Source organism: Salminus brasiliensis, chromosome 12, assembly GCF_030463535.1.
Source record: "Salminus brasiliensis chromosome 12, fSalBra1.hap2, whole genome shotgun sequence".
NCBI classification, from domain to species: domain Eukaryota; kingdom Metazoa; phylum Chordata; class Actinopteri; order Characiformes; family Bryconidae; genus Salminus; species Salminus brasiliensis.
Window position 1 is genome coordinate 34928785 of NC_132889.1, and position 22835 is coordinate 34951619.

Genomic DNA, 22835 nt, shown 5'->3' on the forward strand with positions numbered 1-22835 from the left:
ACACACACACACACACACACACACACACACACACACACACACACACACACACACACATATATACATATATATATATATATATACTTGTGGGCCAATGCTAATGTTCATATCTCCGTGCTAATGCTGATACACTATGTGGACAAAAGTATTGGGACACCTGCTTGTTCATAGTTTTTTTCCAAAATCAAGGGTGTTTAAAAAGAAAAAAAAAAAAATATATATATATATATATATACTGCTTTTGTTGGAGTAACTTTTCCTACTATCCAGAGTAGAAAGCTCTCTACTAGATTTAGGAGGAGCATTGCTGTAAGGATTTGATTGCAACAAGAGCCCTAACTCATCCCAAAAGTATTGGATTGAGCACCATCCATCATAATTCCAGAGAACACTGTTCTTCCACTGCTCCACAGTGCTGCGGGACTTCATACCCCTCTAGCCCACACCTGCCATTAGGCAGCATGGAGCCAATAGGTTCCTGTTGATCTGCTCCAGAGAGTCCCATTCTATTGGCAGTACTTCTCTACAGGGACTAGACGAGCTGTGTGTGTGCATTTGCACGTCTGTGTCAGCAATGTGTGCAACTTAAAGCAGCTGAATGCATTCATTAGAATGGGTGTATTGGGTCCAACACATATATTTGGACATACAGTGTGTGTGTGTGTGCATATAAAGACTTATGTAGATAAAATGTAGGACCTTGGACTAAATAATGTGCCAGTAGCAGTAAGATGATATTCTGGTGCATTCATAATCGCAGTCGTTCACATTATGTTTCCAGACATTTATAATGGGAATCAGCTGATCTGGGAATTATGGCCCAATTCCAATGTCTGATATTTTTTATTTTCATGTCTGCTGATGCAGATAAATAAACATGTTATAATGAGTAGACATTAGGACTAAATCTGTCTGGAGCTGCATTACAGATTGCTTATAGCATTAAGAGTTACACGTTCAGTAAAATTAATACTGATACTCAGAGTACAAAGAGGGTACTGGACAGGGTGCCAGTGCAGAACTATTATTATTATTATTATTATTATTATATTGCTGCTGTCCAACGCAGAATCTCAATTTCTGTCCGCTTGTCAGTTTTCTCCTTGGTTTGAACCCTGTTGCTGCTTTTGTACACTGTGTAAATACTGCTGGATGAATGGACCAATAGAAATGCTCGAAATCACCTGGAATAAACTCTTATTCTACACTGACTTCCATTCAGAGGGAAGACCATTTTTGGAGATACATGGTTTTCATTGGACAGCGATGAGATACTATTCCTGCCTTGCACTTAATGATTTTGGAGCATTGCTGTGAGGATTTGATTGCAGCAAGAGCCCCAACTCCCCAACTTATCCCAGAAGTACTGGATCTGAGCACCATCCATCATTCCAGACAACACAGTAGTTCCACTGCTCCACAGCTCCACAATGCTGGGGGGCTTTATCCCCCTCTAGCACACACCTAGTATAAGGCAGCATGGAGCCAAAAGGTTTATGTTTATCTGCTCCAGAGTCCTATTCTGTTGGACTGTACCCAAAATGGGGAGGTGAATAAGACTATAGGTTCTGAATATTATTCATAATAATAATAATAATAATAAATATTACCAGATCAGAGTCCATAGAGTCCTAAGTCATAACATAAAATAAATGATTACACACACACACACACACACACACACACACACACACACACACAGACAGACAGAGTCAGCACATTCTGCACTGGTGTGTTATAAATAATCTTTAATCTAAAAAACAGAAACAGTAATAACAGTAGAAGCTTGTTGTGCTTTTGGAAACCTTAACAGTCCAATAAGGTTTTCATCTGAATTAAACACACATTCCCCTCCTCCACACGGCCACGCCCACTCAGCACCAGCAGCACACTGTGATCCAGACACATCCTCTCCACATAGACCAGAACTTCTACAGAATGCAGGTTCATACCACCTTCAGAAACCTCCCTCTCTCTCCCTCTCTCTCTCTCTTACACACACACACACACACAAATCACGTCAAAAATAGTGACAGTTTATAGTACACAAGAGCACACAAACCTCTCATGATGTGTAGCATGTCTGACGCATCCCACTATCACTATCGCACACACACACACACACACATGCCTAAGCACACGCTCATCAACCCAGCAGAGAAGAGGGCTTTAAAATATCCACTTCAGTTAAAAAAATGAACAGCATTAAGGGCCCTGAGCCACCAAGCCGACGCTGAGGAAGCAGCGGATAGTAGTGCTGCTCAATTCCAGACGCTCCGATTCCGAATGAAAGAAAAAGAAAATCCGGCAAAATCAACGATACAGTACAAGTGTGCCTATTAATCTGTCACTTTTCACTGTAAGGGTCTACGGCTCTAGCATGGGGATAGCAGAGATTTGGGCAAATGCGGCTAAGGGGGTCAGGGACTTGTCGTGATACCCATGGTGTGTTTTTATGTATTTATGACTATTGCTATTATTAATATTCATATTATATTAGGCCTGGCTTAAAGCAGTGTTGTGCAAGAACTGATATTTTTTTGCTCCTGGCCTCCCCCTACAGGTGGGGAGTGGAATTCACTTTTACTCCACTGCAGTAAATACAAATCACACTGTGAGCGCCCCCTTGTGGACAGCTGTACATGTGCATTTCTGGACAGGCTGAGCTGAGCTCCAGAAGCAGCAGCTGAAGGTAGAAAAGCATGTGTGGGCGGGAGAGTAGTACTGCAAGACTTGAGGCAGTTCTGGAGAGAGGTTCTCCTCCTGCAGCTCCACCAAGGTTCTTTTATAGTGCAGTAGCAGCATTCTGGCCCAGAGACGCTGTTCTCCCTGTTATCCCTCAGTCAGTGGAGCATCAGCATGGTTGAGATGCTGCTATTTTAAGGTATAACTGATACACAATGTAGCATGAGTGCCTTAACATGAGCAAGTTACCATGTTACTGCAGCTCCTGCAGCTCCTGGAGCTCATCTGGAGAGTACCCCTCCATTGTGCAACCTACTGAAAAACGTCCCTTGGCAATTTTGGATGAATTCAACCTTTCAAAAGTGTTCCTCGGGGAGCTGCTACATTGTTGTGCTACTGTGCTACTTTCTGGCTGCCTAAGCCTACAGTTCTGTGTTCATTCTGTCTGGGCTTTATTCTGGCCTGCCCCACTGTTAACCAAATATCCATCCATTATCATATCCACTGTTAAGGATACTTAATTAATGGATGCCAGTCTAACATGACATGGCTGGTCATTGGGTTCTTTATGTAGGCTTTACGCATGTTGTCAGCCTGAGAAACCTTCAGAGCTCTCATATCGTCACTGTCATTCAAAAAACGTCTTCTCCAAAATTGCAGCTTCACAGGAGAAGGAAAAAACCTTCCATGGAAGTCCATGGAAACATTTTGGGACCATTTCTATTGGTCAATTCATCATGGAAGTCTTATACAATGTAAAAAACTGGCAGATTCATATTGTGTCAAAACATGAGAAAATGGCAAAAATGGAGATACAAGGTTTTTGTGTGACAATGATATTCTGTTTGCGAATGAGATACTCAAATAGGGTGGCACGATATATCGTTTCAGCATCGTCACTATGATTTTCGCATGCACAATAGTCGCATTGCAGGACTTGCAGCTTTAAATCAAGGAGAAAAGCTGTTCTCATTTTCCATGAATCTGCTAGTTTCAGGTCTAGTAAATGTAGTAAATCTGCCCAGTATTGTTTATTTTACTCCATTCTTGGGTACTCAGAGTGTTATTAATATCACAACATGTTGGATTATTGACTTCTGCTGAAATCTGGGGGAAATTCCTACGATGTTTAATATCACGCAGAAATAAATATCACAATGTCAGTTTTTCCCCAATATCGTTCAGCCCTCTACTCAAATACTATTGAGACATTTGTCAGTTCAGACCTGCAGAAACTGCTTTGCTTGCTTTGATCACTCTCCTGTTTCTTCTCATGCACTGATTCACTAGACCAGTATTTCTTAACCCCAGTCCTGGAGACCCCCTGCCCTGCACTTTGCAGTGTTTTCCCTGCTCCCAACACACCGGATCCAACTACTCAGCTGATTAACAGCCCATTATTGAGCTGAAGTGGGTGTGTTAAAGCAGGAAAAGCACTAAACATGCACAGGGCAGTGGGCCTCCAGGACCAGGTTTGAGATACACTGCACTAGGCTGAACAGTATTTCAGAGCTCTCTCTCTCTCTCTCTCTCTTTCTCTCTCTTTCACCATTGGTCAGAAACGGCTGGCAAGATCTGACCCGATCCAACACTGTGGAACAGCCCGTAAAAATGATGGGCAATGGTCACAGGCCACAGGTGCTCCTCGATCGTCGGCTTGGTGTGCCAGAGCCCTGGAATCTCACAACGCACCGTTCCGCGCTTTAAATTCACACAATGCACTGAATCAGACAGCTTTTCTCCTGGTGCCTGATGAAGTGGTCTCTGATCCACTGCCCCAGATGTGAACCGAATGCTTCGTCATTCATGAAAATATATCACGTCATTGAAAAATTAAAAACTCTATACACTGAAAATACATTTCTGCGGCTGAGTAACAGCTCAATAACATGAAACACAGTTAGATAATGCCCAGGATATTTTCTTATTATAGCAAGTTCTGGTCAGAATAACTTCAACAGGTCCAAAACATCCCAGATGGACTGAAGGAACACGAGGAACCAAAAACGTCCTTTTGCTCGGTGAAGGTGCTGCTCTTCAGGAACGATTCCTCGAAGCCCAGCAATCTGGAGAGGAGAAGCCAGAGCAGAGGGTCTACTGAAGCCGGATATTCTTTTGCAAAAGCAAAACCTCAATGTTTTTTGATAACCGTGAAGCTGTGCCCTGAGACACGTCACGCCTCGGACAGATTAAAAAAGGGATGCTACTGGAAAGGCGGTGAAGGGAACTTGGGGGGAATGGATCATTTCATCAGCAGATCTCCTCCTCTCTCTTACTGAGGAGAGATATGACACGAAATTCCTCAAAGCATTTGAAGAACGTCCAGTAAATATAGAGCAGTGAAGGAGGCGGCCGGACTCCGGCTTGGACTCCGGTTTTTCCTTTCTCCGACAGATTTATGCAGATCTGAGGACATCTGCTGCATCTGTAGAAGAACTCGCTGGCCCTCACGCCTTCACAAAGGTGCTGAGTGTCAGGAAAACACCAGCATGTTTGGCAAATCGGGACCTGGGAAACGTTCAGTCTGATCTCGTATGTACAGTATGCCCATGTTAATGAATTGTAGTCCGTCTGGATTTGGAAAAAGCAGCTCATCCTGCGTTTCTTCTGAAATCAAGGGTATTAACAAGAGAGCTTTGAGGGAGCATAAGGAGAGAGGTCAGGTTCTGATGTTGTATGATTAGGTCTGCCACTCATCTAAGGTACTGGATTGAGCTCCATCACTCCAGAGAACACACTTCTTCCACTGCTCCACAGCTCAATGCTGGGGGACTTTATACCCCTCTAGCCGACACGGTGCCACTCTGGGCTCATGTGCGGCGTCTCCAGAGCGTCCTATTTTACTGGTAGTGCTTTTCTATGGAGACCATGAACGCTGCAACAAATGGTCCTTTGCGCAAAAGTCCATAGCAGACGCACTTTCGCCTGGTTAAAAAAGAAATGCGAGATTTTTTACATTACATGGAGTTTTGTAAACCTTAAAAGACGACTTCTGTGGCACTGCGAAAAGAACCCTTTTGGAAACCAACCCCTTTTTAACAGTGTTCAGCCCCCCTGGGTGCACTTAAAGTGGCTGAATTCTATAATTAGAAAGGGTGTTTGAATACTATTCGACACAGACCGATCAGCCATAAGATTACAACCACCTGCCTATGCAAAATACTCTTGACTTGTCGAGGCAAGGACTCCATATCTGGCAATAGGACGTTAGCAGCAGATCCTTTAAGTCCTGTAAGCTGTGAGGTGGGGCCTCTAGGAGCATCGATGAGCTTAGGGCGCCCTTATGACCCTGTCGCTAGTTCACCAGTTGTCTTTCCTCGAAGCAGTATTCGTAAGTAATGACCACAGCATACCAGGATCACTGCATATCTTGTCAAAGTCAATACGTCCAAAGACTTGAGAACTGACTGTTCGCTTGCAGATCCCACACCTTGGCAGGTGCAACTGCAATCAGATAATCACTGCAACATGTTATAAATTTCACCTGACAGTGGTTTTAATGTTATGGCTGATCGGAGTAGAGTGCAGCATTGTTGTACTGTGACTTTACACAAGGAAAACTTGCAGAGTCCAGGACTGTGCAGACAGCAGTGTATAAAGCCATTTGTTAAAAGGCAATACATCAAACTGCTTGACTGTGAAGGAAACGCAGACCCCTACAGGGGGATTACGGCTGAAAAGAGCTGCGCTTCGTCGACTGGATGTCCTAAATGGCCACGTTCCAGTGCGGATCTACCGAGGAATGTTTTGCACTAATAAATAACACCTTCTGCAACGTCTTCCCTTTCGGAGAGCCAAGTTTGTTCAGTGTTTGATTTGTGCTTTGTTCTAAGTGCAGCTTGAGAAGCAACTTTGAGAACCTATGTGCGTTTGTCAGTGACCGTGTGTCCGCTCCTCCCAGCTCGACGCGGTATCGCCTGGGTCCATCAGTAGCAGCTTACGATTCCTTTAAAGCTCACAATACTGTGGATGATGTGAGGGAGAAAAGAGAGAAAGGTGCAGGTAGAGGAGTGTGAAGTGTTCTGTGTTCAGCACCAGGCTGCTGTAGAGAGTGCGGCAGTGGGCCCACACGGATGTCCCGGGTGTCATTGGCCCATAAGGGGAAAATAAAAAGAACAGACCGCAGCCCACTGTGGGCTCTAGCTGCCTGGAAGGATGGGGTCAGACAGGTGCCGCTGGATCTCCGCCGCCACTGTGTCCCGTGAGGTGCTGGGGTTTTCGAGGTGGTCGGGGAGCGACGGGAACCGCAGGCTGCCACACAGAGGCCCTGCAGCATGAGCCTTGGCCTGGGCTTCAGCTTTGGCCTGGGCTTGGGGCTGGAGATGCGGAGGGACGCTCAGAGCCCCAGGGGCAGCTGGTTCAATCTCTGGAGACATGGACATGGTGTCGTCCGAGGCTACAGTCAGGTGAACACCGCTGGACAGAGACTCGCAAGACTTGTGGTTGAGGTTGTCGGAGTCGGGGCTCTGTGGGATGAGGAAAGTGGCACAGAATATCAGTTAATACTGTCTTCATCATCATTTATAAAATATGATTTTAATTGTGAGGCAAAAGTGAGAACGCCCCCTCATTTATTACTACTTCAAATGTGTAAAATTAGAGCCAGGTGCAGAAGATCAGCTGCAGATGTTTAGAACATGCTTGGAGAGGATTATTCTGGAGGAGTCTGTCTAATTTAAACCTCAGACGTTTAGTCTGGTCTACTCTTGGTGGTTAAAGTGAGAGGTGATGATCGCCATCATGGTCAGATCCAAAGAGCTCTCTGAGGCCTTCAGAAAGAAGTGTGTAGATGTAGGTGAGTCTGGGAAGGGTTTTAAAAAGACCTCAGAACAATTAGAAATCAGATGTTCCACTGTCCACTACATCATTTACAAGCGGAGGACATTTAAACCAGCTGCCAGCAGGGACAGATCAGACCATCCTAGCAAGTTGAGTCCAAGAGCGGAGACCACAGGATGAGTAAAGACGTCTCCAACAGTCCTAAAATGTCATCAGGGTAGCAGGTAGCTTTCGCCACAGTTGATGTCAAAGTACAGCGTCTACCGTCAGAAAGAGACTGAACACGTCTGATCATCATTTGATGTGAGAAGCGACCCAAACAACGTGATGGATTATGGGTTTTTCACGTCCTATTCGTTTTTTTTAGACCACTGGTGTTTAGACATTTTCTTGTCTAATAAAGGTCTTCCAGATATGTCCCTGTTGACTAATAGCTCATCTACGAACATGCACACACTTCTGAACAGAAAAGTACCTGTCACTGAACACTGAACGACGCTTAAGACCGTCGTGAAGACTTACGACTCAGGCTGCTATTTGTTGATGCAAGTACAGCAGCACACATCAGAGCGCTCTGTAGCTCACATCAGAGCGCTCTGTAAACACACTCACTTTGGTAGGCGAGGGGAGGCCATCATTGATCTGTACAGTAGGTGGGATGGGCGCTGGGCTGTGCAAGATCGGACCTCCTGTCCCATACAGGGTGGAGGGAGGAGGTGGGTGGGCTGGCGTAGATACGGCACTGTAGGCAGGGGGAACCGGAGCCATCTGCCTCTGCAGCAGCTGCAGGATCACATTAATGTCGGCCGTCATCCGCGTCTCCAGCCTACCGAGAGAGAGAGAGAGAGAGAGGGAGAGAGAGAGGGAGGGAGAGAGAGAGGGAGGGAGAGAGAGAGGGAGGGAGGGAGACAGAACATAAAAGTAGGGACAGTATGACTGTAAAGAAGGGGAGACACGAAGCCACATCCTATTTTTTGGTTCATATGCTGGAACACCAGGAAAAAAGAGGCGTCTATAATGCAAATGGTCAAACATGGCTGATATGGAGGTAGAAACAGACAGTAAACAAAAAGGTTTGCTTTGTAATATTAATCTCATAACACTGTCAGACTAAATAATGAACAGTTAGGTCCCCCACGCAAGCTGCTATAAATCATTAAAGGAACCAAGAAGTAACGTAAATGCTCTAAGCAAAAGAAACCAAAAATAAGCTAAAACGAAACTAACCCAATAAATAATAAAACACAATAAAAAAATGAGTTTCATTTATGGGTCTAGATTTATGGGTCTATATAAGGAGCTGGAGAAGGAACTGCAGGCTGTGTAGTCTGAGTTAATGACTGCCCACTTGTACAGCCTGACTCTGACGGAGGACAGACCGCCACAATTACCCTCCTCAGACCAGCTGCCCACCCATCAGACTGACTGCCTGGCTCTCCTGCTACCAGCATCAGACCAGCTGCCCACCCTCCTGCTTTCTGCCTATTTGCTACTATTGTTATTATTACCACCATCACCCACAATCATTACTTTCTCTATTCTTACCATTATCTATTTTATATAATATCTTAATTGTATTATATTGATGATATCTTCTCAGTCAAGAAAGAATTGAGGCTATTCCCAGTATTAGTATTGTGAACGTAATCCAATACACACAGCAGGTATGAACAGGTCTCCTGGACTGTGTGTGTGAATAATGTAAAGCCTGTGAGAACAGAGTGAGAAGGACACACTAGAGTGTGTTGTGGATTCTGACCTGTTGAGCTGGGACTGCAGCAGCTCGAGGCGAGCCTGCAGTTCGCTGGGCCTCTCCTCCAAGCACACACTGCGGTGGTGGTGGCAGACACGAGCAGATGAGGAGCGTCTCGGACTCTCAGAGTACTGACTCGGCCTGCGCTCTGGCCAGTAACCGTACACATTCAGAGAGGCTGGCAAAGACAAGGAGGGAGAGTCTGTGAAGTGTACTTATCAATGTTTTTACCAAACTCTTCCTGGAATGGATCATCAGACATGACTTTTTCCTCTCTGTACCTGAGTAGGGATGTGCCCCCCGCTCCAGGGGCCCCCCCATGCCTGCTGGGGAGTTGTTGGGGGGCAGGAGGCTGACCACGGTTGGTGGGTAGTCCCGCATTTCTGTAGAGTAGATGTCTCCTCGGCCGGGACCCGGAGGTTTGACTTCGTCTTCGCTGGACAGTGAACCAGCGCTGGCACTGCTGCACAACTCGTCCCACTGAGAGCGTGACAGCGCCCCCCTGTGATTGCCCACAGGGGCGCAGGACTGGTCTGGATAGGCGTCTTCCCTGTCCATACCATCTGAATAAAGTGAAATGACAGAGATCGTACATCCTCAAGGCAAGGCCAAGGCATGGATTACAGTGTGGGTACAGTGTATGCTTATGGGACGTCCTAAACACACACACATACAAAGACTCACCTGGTCGGTTGCGCCGGAGGGAGTTTCTTCTGCGTCTGGCACGACGGTAGCCGCAGTCTGACTCCTCACTGGGGGTTGGCTGCATAATTCTGTCTGCCTGATACACACAAGCTTCAGTAACTCTAATCACACACACACACACACACACACACACACACACACACACACACACACACACAGATTTCCCATATCACATCAAAACCTGTATGATCGCAATCGCTGTGACTTACATCTCGTAGGTTAAAGGTAATCTCCAGGTTGGTCCAGAAGCTGTCGGAGAAGTCCGGGTACATGTCCAACACCTCCAGCAGGTCGTCCCGCAGAATTTTGTGCAAGTCGCAGTACGTCAGGGCCCTCACATCTGCACTCGACTTCCCGGGCCTCCCGTACAGACTGATGGGCTCCCCAAAGATATCATTCTTACCTGGCCAGAGATAGGAGCAAGAGAAAAACACGGAAAGAGAGACTTAAAAATACAGTTCCTCTCTTTAGATCCACTGCCTACGCTGTGTACAGACTGTCTACACTGCGGACAGACTGTCTAGACTGCTAACAGACTGTCTACACTAGCAGAGTGGCTACACTACGGACAGACTGCCTACACTGCTGACGGGCTGTCTACACTAGCAGAGTGCCTGCACTGCAAATAGACTGTCTGCACTGCTGACAGACTGCCTACACTGCTGACAGGCTGTCCACACTAACATACTGCCTACACTGCTAAGAGACTACCTACATGGCTGCCAGACCACCTACACTATGAACACACTGATGAGAGACTGCCTACGTTTACAGACTTTCTTGACTGATGAGAAACTGCCTGCATGGACATCTGTAGTTGTGCTACTCCAGACCTGTGAAGTGAGCATAGCTTAAAAGAAGTGTCTTTGGATATTCTGAGTAAACACTAGATGGCACCAGATGGGTTTAGATGTAGAGATGTTGCCAAGCACAGGGACAATCTGATTGTGTGGTCTAAAGATAATCGATATGGCATGATCAATAAGACACAAGTACATAGAGTCACTCTGGATTATCAGAGCAGACCAGGGACTGGGGGAAGAAAGAATCAGATGAAAACAAATGAAAGGACAAATAAGGAAAACCAGGCTCAAAGAGTGTGATGGTAAACAAATGTGACAATAAAATAGAGAAATACACAACAGACAACAGACAAAATAAAGGAAACTTAAACTGACAGTTTGGCAAAATGATCAGCCAATGTATAACTAGCTTCTTTAGTTTTGTACTAAAGCTACAAATCTAATGTAGCTCACTTGAACTGGAAGCTCATATCTACAAATTAGCAAAACACAAACTCTATGTCTGAATTATTACACACTTACCTTGAAATCAAACTGAGTAGAAGAATCAAACTTGTGTACAAAAACAAATAACCCTCAAACCACATTAGTTACTGAACCCTTTATATCAGTTACTGAATCATTTATATCAGTTACTGAATAATTTATAGTAAATGCCGGATTATTTATATCAGTTCATAAATCACGTATGGTAGATACTGAATCATTTATGGCAGTTACTAAATAATTTATAGTAGATACTGAATCATTTATAGCAGTTACTAAATCATTTTTAGTACATACTGGATCATTTATAGCACTTACAGAAACATTAAAATCAGTTACTGAACCATTTATATCAGTTACTGGATCATTTATAATAGATACTGAATCATTTATAGTAGATACTGAATCATTGATAGTAGATACTGAATCATAAATAGTAGACACTGAATCATTTATAGTAGATACTGAATCAGTTCTACTAGATACTGAATCATTTTTAGTAGACACTGAATCATTAATAGTAGACACTGAATCATTTATAGTAGACACTGAATCATTTATAGTAAACACTGAATAATTTATAGTAGACACTGAATCATTAATAGTAGACACTGAATCATTTATAGTAGACACTGAATCATTTATAGTAAACACTGAATCATTTATAGTAGATACTGAATCAGTTCTACTAGATACTGAATCATTTATAGTAGATACTGAATCATAGGTCTTGAAATTAAAACTCAAACTAGTCCAGGGTTCAGGGCACAGTAAGTGATCACTCAGTTGCTAAAGCTAATACAGTCAAAATGTACCTAAAATGGCCACCACCACATCCTCTCGAAGGATCTCGATGGAGCCGCGTGAGATGAAATAGAGGGCGGTCAGTACGTCTCCACTGTGCACTAGTGTGTCGCCCGGTGGGGCGTGGGTGGTTTTAAAGCGCATGGCCAGAGCCCGTAAACAGCCTTTACTGGCCCCTCGGAAAGCCTTGCAGTTCTGCAACAGACTGCGGTTCAAATGGAGACAGATATCAGCCTGCAGACACTCGGGAAAACCCTTCAGTACCTGCACAAAGAGACAGAGATAGAGGGATGGGATACAGATAGAGAGCAAAGAGAGACTGGCAAATAGGAGGATCTATTTTTTATGTAAAATTAATGCTAAATAAACATACAAACAGATCAACAGAAAAAAGAACAGCATTCAAGACATAATCTGATGCAAAATTCACACTATTTACCTTCTTACCCCCAAATCTACACTACTGTTCAAAAACGGTCAAATTTAAACCAGATTAGTCTCCAGAAAGGCTCATATTTGGTGATTAAATAATGAGGTAACTTGTCAAGAATTAATGTAAATAGATAATTCCAGTTCATGTTTTTTATTATTTCACAATTTGGAAGGTCAACTGCCCAATCCATGCTCATGTGAACTCCCCCTAGCACTAGCAATGCCCCAACACTAGAAGGGTAAAGACTAGCCAGCGAGCTCAGAGGAAAGCACGACCTCCCCAGCTCTGATACAACAGCCAACACACCCCCATGCTGGCCAACATCACGCCGTGAGTGAGAGAGCAAGGCCAGTTGTGCTCTCCCAGGCTCCGGCTGCTGATGGCAGTACATCGCTAGATTTTGAAAGGTAGTATAGTTGATAAGCTTGTTCGGTGTCTGAAGTTTACTTCTTTAATTCTGTGCTAAAATGATTAGGCTAATGTAGTCAATACAGGGAACAGAAGCCTACAATAGTTAACAGCTTAAACCGGGTGGAGGTGTTCAGCAATAGACAGATTTGCCTCTGCGGATTATAGCACTGTCAGCCATGACGTCCAGTAGAAATGCTCTAAAATGACTTGATGTGTTTTTTATTGACCTCCACTGAAAGTTGCTGTTTTGGAGATACAAGGTTTTTGAATTGTGTTCTCTGGAATGATGGATAGTGCTCCATCCAATACTTTTGGGATGAGCTGGGCAGTTGGTGATGGGGTGGGGTGTTGATCAACATCCAACATCTTGGCCTCACCCACACTATTTCGGTTGAATAAACTGAAATCCTCACAGAAACGCTCTTTAAATTTAGTAGACAGCCTTCTTCCCTGGAAATATGAGACAGTCTCTCCAACAAAAGCAGGATAAACTTTTTAATACCCTTGATTTCAGAAAAAAACAAGAAATTAGCAGGTGTCCCAATACTTTTGTCCACATAGTGTATTACAAACCCAGCCTAATAAGAACTAGCAGATATAAAATGTACATTTAAAATTTCATTGACCCTTGGGTGGCCTTTACATTCTACTGCAAAAAAAGCGCAGTAGTTGCTCTATTGAAGCCTAAACTTTGTCCATACCTTCCCTCAACTGTTGTTTTCACAGTAAGAGATGGACATCAGTCTGTGCTAATATAATCTGGAATGTTCTGGGATGCATACAGCAGAAGAACGCATAACTGCATAACTCACAGCGTTCATGTCGATGCCGTTGGTGTAAGACCAGGCGTGCTGGAAATACTCCTCCAGTCTCTGCCGCAGGCCTCCAGGGATCTGGTGGAATCGGATGAACTCCTTTACCCTCAGCATCTGTGTGTGATAGCGCGCCGTGCCAGAGTACAAGCGCTGGATTATAGCTGACACATTCCCAAAGATACTGGCATACATCAAGGCTGGGGAAAGAAGGGACAGTTGCATTTGAGATCAGTTTCTATTCTGACTGACAGAGACTTTTCTTAAAATGACTGTTTATAGTGTTTAATATCTGATAATCCAGTCTGACTCACTTCCTGTGTGTGTGTATGAGTGTGTGTAGTGGTACACACTCTGGACTGATATCTGTGGTTGTTGGTCTACTGGTGTGTAATAACTGGTTTATAGTGGGTGATTGTGCTGTGTGTGTGTGTGTGATTGCAGTTTCTATAGTGTGTGTGTGTTAGCATTAGCGTTAGCCTCCACTCGGTTCTGAATGGGTTCTTCAGTGCTGGTTTAAAAGCAGAGAAAGGTGAGCGAGCAGTTCTCCGGTTCTCCCGCTGGTAAAACAGAGTGTTTCAGGGTCCCACTGTAAAATAGCTCCACACTGCAGAACCTCAACTCCTTTATTTACCTCCTGTGAACACCCCCACTGCTGCCGACTGAGCAGTAATGTCCGAACATCGTGGTTAAAACAAAAACGCAAAACTGCATCAGGGTTAAAATAGCCGGTACTCAATCCATTAAAACATGCCTGGGTCAACCCTGATCCCGATTCACTGGATCAGTTCTATCCCTAATTTACATATCATAATGCAATGAGGGTTGCACTATGAGTCAGTGGTGCCCAATTCCAGTCCTGGGGACACCACCTTCTATGAGGTTATGAGGTTAATGTAGCTTACCGCTGAAATGAAAGCTTGGACCCTGAATCCAGTTTCCAGTCCTGGACTTTGTAATCTTTGGTAGGTGTGAAACTGTGTGGCCAATCAATTACATTAACTGTTCCCTTAACTTCCAGCGAGGACTAAATTCAGGACTGGAAACTGGATTCGAGGTCCAGATTTGAAGACTTGGGTTCTATGGCATCGGTCAAAGAACCGTTTCTCCATCCATTTTCTTATTCGCCTACTCACTGGGTGCACGGGATAAACAGTCCAGTCCATCACAAGGTACCAGATGCACACATTCACTCACACATTCAATCTAAGGACAATTCCTCATACCCAATTCAGCTACCATTGGTCATTTTGACCCATAGGAAACCCACAACCCTTGGGCAAGACCTTCTCTGCTCCAGGAATGCTTTCCAATACCTCGGCTTTGGAAGCTGAGACTCCAGTTCCATTCACTACCACTGTAAAAGATTCTCTAGACCAGAGCTTTTCCCACCTAACCGCTGTGAACGGTCTGTATTTTGATGTTACGCAGAATTCCCCTTCAAGTGCCAGAGTGCTTGAGCACTAGGAGAAGTCAGAGCACTAATGGAACTAGGCACTGAGAGTGGTACTCACAGCCGATGAGCATGACGCAGATGGAAAAGATCTTCTCTGGGTTGGTGTTGGGGGAGACGTTGCCGAAGCCGACACTGGTCAGGCTGCTGAAGGTGAAGTACAGCGCTGTGACGTATTTGTCCTTGATGGAGGGACCTGACATGACGTCACTGTCGTTGTACTGCTTGCCGATCTGGTCGGCCAGGTTGTCCAGCCAGCCGATCTTCATGCCGCCAATGCGGGCCGAGCCGGTGCGCTCCACGTTGCCGATGGCGTACCAGATGCAGGCCAACCAGTGGGCGATGAGGGCGAAGGTGCACATGAGGAGGAAGAGGACGGCTGCTCCGTACTCAGAGTAACGGTCCAGCTTCCGCGCCACACGCACCAACCTCAACAGCCGAGCAGTCTTCAGCAGCCCAATCAGAGTGGTGGTCTGAGGCTGCGGGAGAGAGGGTGTGAGAGGGATTAGCCAATTGCGGGACTGTCCTCAACCTTTAGAAGACACACACTGGCCAAAAATGGTTCTATATAGTACTGAAAAAGGGTTCTTTGACTCGTTACAATAGTGGAACATTCTTGGTGCTATATGGAACCTTTTTAATGGTTCTTTGAAGAACCATCTACAAAAGATATTTCCACCAATACAAAGAACACTTTAACCAGGCAAAGAACCATTTAAGCATTTAAAGTTGTCATGGAACTATACAGAACCATTTCCCCAATTAAAGCATGGCGTGATGTCCTGAGGTGTGACAAAAAAAATGCTAAAATTAGTTGTATATTAAAATTAGGGCTGTCAAAGTTATGCAATTAATCTCAATTTAACACGATTAAAAAAACAGTTGCGTTGACGTAAATTTTATTTGGCCCTGCAAGTCATCTGTAGTTCATGTTGAGATTTGACCGTGCGTGGCATCTCATTAAAGATAGAGGTGTAAGTGAGTGATGGATCATTAGCCACATGGCTGCAGTTACTGTCTGGCTGAGTTTAGCTCTCACCGGAGTACATTCCGCCTGAAATACCCAATCACCAACAGGATTCACAAGCTACATGAAACGGAGAGGGCAGAACTAGCTCAGGATTTAGAACACAGCCCCTAGATAGATATATAGATAGATAGATACAGAAAGAAAGATAGACAGATAGATAGACAGACAGATAGATACAGAAAGACAGAGAGATAGATAGATAGATATATAGATAGATAGATAGACAGATAGATACAGAAAGAAAGATAGACAGATAGATAGACAGACAGATAGATACAGATAGATAGATAGATAGATAGATAGATAGATAGACAGATAGATACAGACACAGATAGACAGACAGACAGATAAACAGATAGATACAGACAGACAGATAGATACAGACAGACAGATAGACAGACAGACAGAGAGATAGATAGATAGATAGACAGACAGACAGATAGATACAGAAAGACAGAGAGATAGACAGATAGATAGATACATAGATGGATACAGACAGAGAGATAGACAGACAGACAGATAGACAGATAGATACAGACAGACAGATAGACAGACAGACAGATAGATACAGACAGACAGATAGACAGACAGACAGATAGATACAGACAGACAGATAGACAGACAGACAGAGAGATAGATAGACAGAGAGATAGACAGACAGATAGACAGACAGATAAATAGATAGACAGACAGACAGATATATATGATATATATATAATGATATATATAACATTTTCACAGATTTTTTTATGCAGAATCGCGATTCAAAATTGGAATTGTTTGACAGCTCTAATTAAAATATGATACTATTTATTGAAATAATTTTAACAAGTTTAATGAATAAGGAGGGGAAATATTTACTAAAGATAAATACACTAAATCTCTACAAAGCTATTTCTGTCATTTAAGATTTCTCAGAATTCGTTCCCGTCACTCCACAGGACACATTTACAGTGCAGTTCAGAAGACATGTAACGAAATAACAGTGAATAAACGTACAGATTACAGAAGCCTTATATTTTCTCAAGTATCAGACTTTACACAACATACACTATGTGTTCAAATGTTTGTGGACACCCTATCTAACGAATGCATTCAGCCACTTTTAAGCTGCACCCTAATGCACACACACACACACACACAGCCTGTAGAAGTACTGCCAGTAGAATAGGATTCTCTGGACTCTCTGGATAAATATAAACCTATAGGCACAGTCCTAGATGTGGGTCAGAGGGGGTCAGACATGGGTCAGAGGGGTATAGAGCCCCCCAGCATTGAGCTGTGAAGCAGTAGAACTGAGTTCTCTAGATTGATGGATGGTACAGTACTTTAGTTGGGATTACTTGGGGAGTTGGGGAGGAGGTGGAGTAGTGATAATTCTAACGCTCTTGCTGAATGCAATCAAATCCTCACAGCAATGCTCCTCTGAAATCTATTAGAAAGTCTCTTTCCCTGGACAGTAGAGACAGTTATTCCAACTCCAACAAAAGCAGGATGAACTCTTTTAATACCACTGATTTAAGAAGAAACAATGAATGAGGGGGTGTCCTAATACATTTGTCCATTTAGTGCACATATATAAATTTGTTCTTCAAAAAACTTTTTTTTTTACAAAAAAGCACTTCAGTTTTAACCAAACCTCTCCTGTTTTATTATTGAGCAACAACTATGTTCTCAGTCAACCAAAAGGACTTAATATTTTTGGAAGTTGGAGTGGGTTTTTTTAGATTTGTCTATCTTAGGAGGATATCTGTTTGTGCAGGTAACTATTACTGTGCAGAATTATTAGGCAACTTAATAAAAAATATATTCCAATCTCACCAATATAACACAAAATTTAGAAATAAACATTTCTGACATTCAAAAACAAAACCACAAACAAATCAGTGACCAATATAGCCACCTTTCTTTACGATGACACTCAAAAGCTTTCCATCCATAGATTCTGTCAGGTGCTTGATCTGTTTACGATCAACATTGTGTGCAGCAGAAACCACAGCCTCCCAGACACTGTTCAGAGAGGTGTACTGTTTTCCCTCCCTGTAGATCTCACATTTTATGAGGGACCACAGGTACCCTTACTGGCCAGCCACGCTGTGGAGTATTTGGATGCATGTGATGGAGCATTGTCCTGCATGAAAATCATGTTTTTCTTGAATGATACAGACTTCTTTCTGTACCACTGCTTGAAGAAGGTGTCTTCCAGAAACTGGCAGTAGGTCTGGGAGTTGAGCTTCACTCCATCCTCAACCAGAAAAGGTCCCACAAGTTCATCTTTGATGATACCAGCCCATACCAGTACCCCACCTCCACCTTGCTGGCGTCTGAGTCGGAGTGAAGATCTTTGCCCTTTACTGATCCAGCCTCGGGCCCATCCATCTGCCCCATCAAGAGTCACTCGCATTTCATCAGTTCTTAAAATCTTAGAAAAATCAGTCTGAAGATATTTCCTGGCCCAGTCTTGACGTTTTATCTTATGTTTCTTGTTCAAAGGTGGTCGTTTTTCAGCCTTCCTTACCATGGCCATGTCCCTGAGTATCGCACATCTTGTGCTTTTTGATACTCCAGTAATGTTGCAGCTCTGAAATATGGCAAAACTGGTGGCAAATGGCATCTTGGCAGCTTCACGCTTGATTTTCCTCGATTCATGGGCAGTTATTTTCAGTTATTTTGCGCCTTTTTTTTTTCAACACGTTTCTTGTGACCCTGTTGGCTATTTGCCATGAAACGCTTGATTGTTCGGTGATCACGCTTCAAAAGTTTGGAAATTTCAAGACTGCTGCATCCCTCTGCAAGACATCTCACAATTTTTGACTTTTCAGAGTCCGTCAAATCTCTCTTCTGACCCATTTTGCCAAAGGAAAGGAAGTTGCCTAATAATTAAGCACACCTTATATAGGGTGTTGATGTCATTAGACCACACCCCTTCTCATTACAGAGATGCACATCACCTGATTTACTTGATTGGTAGTTGGCTTTCAAGCCTATAGAGCTTGGAGTATGACAACATGTATAAAAAGGATGATGTGATTAAAATACTAATTTGCCTAATAATTCTGCACACAGTGTATTTTCAAGTGTTAAAGCAGCAGAAGCCATAAACCCTACAAACCGGTGCTCCAACAAGATGCTCACAGCTGCAGTGCTATACATTACTAGCCTTAACCCTAGCCCTAACCTATCCTAAACCCTAACCTTAACCTAAACCCTAGCCCTAACCTATCCTAAACCCTAACCTTAACCTAAACCCTAGCCCTAACCTATCCTAAACCCTAACCTTAACCTAAACCCTAGCCCTAACCTATCCTAAACCCTAGCCCTAACCTAACCTAAACCCTAACCTTAACCTAAACCCTAGGCCAAATGTAACCCTAGCCCTAATGTAACCCTAACCTAACCTAAACCCTAGCCCTAACCTATGCTAAACCCTAACCTAACCTAAACCCTAGCCCTAACCTATGCTAAACCCTAACCTTAACCTAAACCCTAGCTCTAACCTAACCTAAACCCTAACCTTAACCTAAACCCTAGCCCTAACCTATCCTAAACCCTAGCCCTAACCTATCCTAAACCCTAACCTTAACCTAAACCCTAGCCCTAACCTATGTTAAACCCTAGCCCTAACCTATGTTAAACCCTAGCCCTAACGTAACCTAAACCCTAACCTTAACCTAAACCCTAGCCCTAATGTAACCCTAGCCCTAACCTAAACCCTAGCCCTAACCTAAACCCTGGCCCTAACCTAACCCTAGCCCTAACCTAAACCCTAGCCCTAACCTAAACCCTAGCCCTAACCTAAACCCTGGCCCTAACCTAACCCTAGCCCTAACCTAACCCTAGCCCTAACCTAAGCCTTAGCTCTAACCTAATTTAAACCCTAGCCCTAACCCAACCTAAACCCTAGCCCTAATTTAAACCCTAGCCCTAACCTAAACCCTAGCCCTAACCTAACCTAAACCCTAGCCCTAACCTTACTTAAACCTAATCCTAACACGCAGTACCTTCTCCTGGTCCGGAAAAACAATGAAAAAACGTAACAAACTCGTTTGTCTCAAACTGGATTTGGTGTATTTTACAGTCAGTCACACTATCAGTACCAGCTGATAAGTCTCGACCTGCTGGGAGGACCGGGCCTCGTGCCAGACATCGAGGCAGACAGTGGCACAGGCCATGCAGGGCATAAGAAGTGTAGCAAGCAGTCTAGTTTCAATGCCAAGCTAAAGGCTAACCCGAGTGGATCTACATCTGACTACACAGCATGAGGTGATGGAGAGATGACTGCGTTGTGACTGAAACATCCCTCAGCCCACTGGCTGAATGTCAGGGTGCTTACACTCTTTGTTAGGGCTGTGTATTGGCAAGAACCTGACAATATGATATGTCCCCTCATACAGGGGTTACGATTTAATATATTGTGACATCTTGTGATAAGCAATATACTGTGCACTACTGGTGCAGTTTCAGAAACGTGTGTTCCTTATTCCTTAATTTTATTATGATTTATCATTATCTTGTATTAAATTCTGTATATTTTTGCATTAAAATATAGAATAAAAATATAGAAAATGATGTAAATGTTAAACATAATGCACATTCATATATATATTATATTTCTTAATGTAAAACATTGTTTACATGATTTTATTACATAATCTAAATTTTTATAAACATCCTCTAATAAACTGGAGTTATATTGATACCCTGACCAGACATGATGTCTTTCTCTTCTTCTTCCAACACTCTGGGAACATTAGACTGTCGGGACGCCATTCCCCAGGCCCCCCCCCCTCACCTCGTCCGATCCTGATCTGAAGATGAGCAGGTCGAACGGAATGGCCGCCACAATGTCGATGAGGAACCAGCCTTTGAAGTAGTGCTGCGCTATCCGGCCCGGGTGGCTCACCACCTCGTCGTTGTGGTTGACGTACGTGGTGCGGAAGTTGATGATGATGTCGATGATGAACATGACGTCCACCACCAGGTCCACCACGTTGAGCGGGTTGCAGGTGTAGCCGCAGGTGCGCCGGCTCTCCTCCTCTTGCTCGTTGAGCAAGAAGGCGGCACTGTAGGGCGTGAAGACGGCCGTGTAGAGCACCAGCAGCAGGATCACCCAGTCCCACACCGCCTTAAATGGGCTGTAGTGCAGGATGGTCCACTTGTGGATGCGCGGGGCCTGGAGCTTGTACTCGGGAAGCACGTCAGCTCCTAGAGACAGCACCTGGACGGGGGGGAGGATGGAAATACACAAAACATCAGGGCACAAATACACTACAGCCCAGAAGAGTGGAAGCAACATGGTCAGGGCAGTGGGGGCTCAGTGGTTAGAGCACTGGGCTACTGATTAATGGGTTATGGGTTCTGTACCTGGGTCAGCCCTACTGTTTGTGATTTATATGTGATAAAGCTTCTAACAAAAGTAGAATAATGTTTTATAATAACTGCTTTACCAGCTGTGCAGTTCAGAAACTTAATTAACTTCTTAATGCCTTTATTCAAAGCATGTATAATTTTATTACATGAAATGTGATTTTCATGTAATTTAGCATAAAATAATGTAAATGTCTGACACCTTTTCACTCTTTTAATGTAAACTATCAATTAAAAATGAATACTGTGTTTTTAGGAGGTGTTACAGCCCTGCAAAACAACCGCAACACCAATATCAAATATTTTTTTGGATTTTGGCCATTATTTAAGTTAATTATTTAAGTGGTCATGCAAACAGCAAATTCTAATTTCTTAGATCGGACTGAGGCTGTTGGATTTTAGCTCAGTAATCGGCCTTGTCTGAGCCGATTACAGAGCCTTCAGCGCCGGGTCAGACCCCTCAGCGCCGGGTCAGACCCCTCAGTGCCGGGTCAGACCCCTCAGCCCCGGGTCTAGGTGAGTAGTTTAGTGTAGAAATACGATGCTGTGTCTGTTTGCTAGCTGTGATGTTCAGGTCGCTCGCTAATGTTGCTAATGTTTACATGGACTGAGTGGGAGGAGTTAAACCAGCCAAAATAATTTCTGCAGGACGAAGCTCAGTAAGTGCTGGACTTTAGTCTGTCCAGTAAGAGATGTGATGTGGCGTTAGCATAAAGAGACGCTCGGCTCCTTCTCTGCTTTGCTAAACTCCTTACAGGTGGACACTCCGCCGTCTGACATACTGGGTCACACGAAATAGAAATGCTTAGAAATTTTGCTTGATGCGCTTCGGTCAGGACAAACTAGCCTTTCGTCCGTGTTGGAAGGACTTCCAGGCCAGTTAACTGCCCTCCTGCTGACTGCCCTTCCACAGGAAGGCTGAAACCCGGAGAGCGGACGCTACTGTTCAGGGCCGGACGTGACGATGCAGTGACTGTAATAAGGGTCTATAGAGTAGAGCCGGTTCTTTATTCCCAGCCCTGGGGACCCCCTGCCATGCACAGTTGAACTATTCTCTGCTATTCTCAATACATCTGAATCAACTCATCAGTGCTTGGAACTGTGCAGTGCAGGGGGTCCTCAATAGTTAGTCAAGGCACTGCTGAACTGCTGCAAAAGCCTTCGTGCTCAATGGAAAAGGCTTTTTTTCAGTATTGCACTGAAAATGCTTTGACTTATACCAACAGTGGAAGCCTCTTTGGTGATATTCTAGCAGAAGTGATTACCTTTACAGCATCAATCATACTCTTAAAAAGCTACAGTAACAGAGTCCGC

General features: G+C 44.0%; 1 protein-coding gene across 2 annotated transcripts in view; it reads right to left on the reverse strand.

The window, feature by feature from the left end:
* Positions 1 to 1731: 1731 nt before the first annotated feature.
* Positions 1732 to 22835, reverse strand: part of kcnh6a (potassium voltage-gated channel, subfamily H (eag-related), member 6a) — a 79663-nt gene continuing 58559 nt past the window's right edge. Inside the window, exons 7-16 of one of the 2 annotated variants that reach the window (XM_072693256.1) lie at positions 20947 to 21372; positions 15186 to 15603; positions 13672 to 13871; positions 12027 to 12279; positions 10132 to 10325; positions 9902 to 9998; positions 9499 to 9780; positions 9224 to 9395; positions 8077 to 8290; positions 1732 to 7151 (exon numbers count right to left, since the gene is read on the reverse strand). In XM_072693256.1, coding sequence (XP_072549357.1) covers positions 6825 to 7151; positions 8077 to 8290; positions 9224 to 9395; positions 9499 to 9780; positions 9902 to 9998; positions 10132 to 10325; positions 12027 to 12279; positions 13672 to 13871; positions 15186 to 15603; positions 20947 to 21372 — 2583 coding nt within the window. In that variant the 3' untranslated portion in view covers positions 1732 to 6824. Of the gene's footprint in view, positions 7152 to 8076; positions 8291 to 9223; positions 9396 to 9498; positions 9781 to 9901; positions 9999 to 10131; positions 10326 to 12026; positions 12280 to 13671; positions 13872 to 15185; positions 15604 to 20946; positions 21373 to 22835 lie in introns of those variants that run through there. The other variant, XM_072693257.1, reaches the window with a different exon arrangement.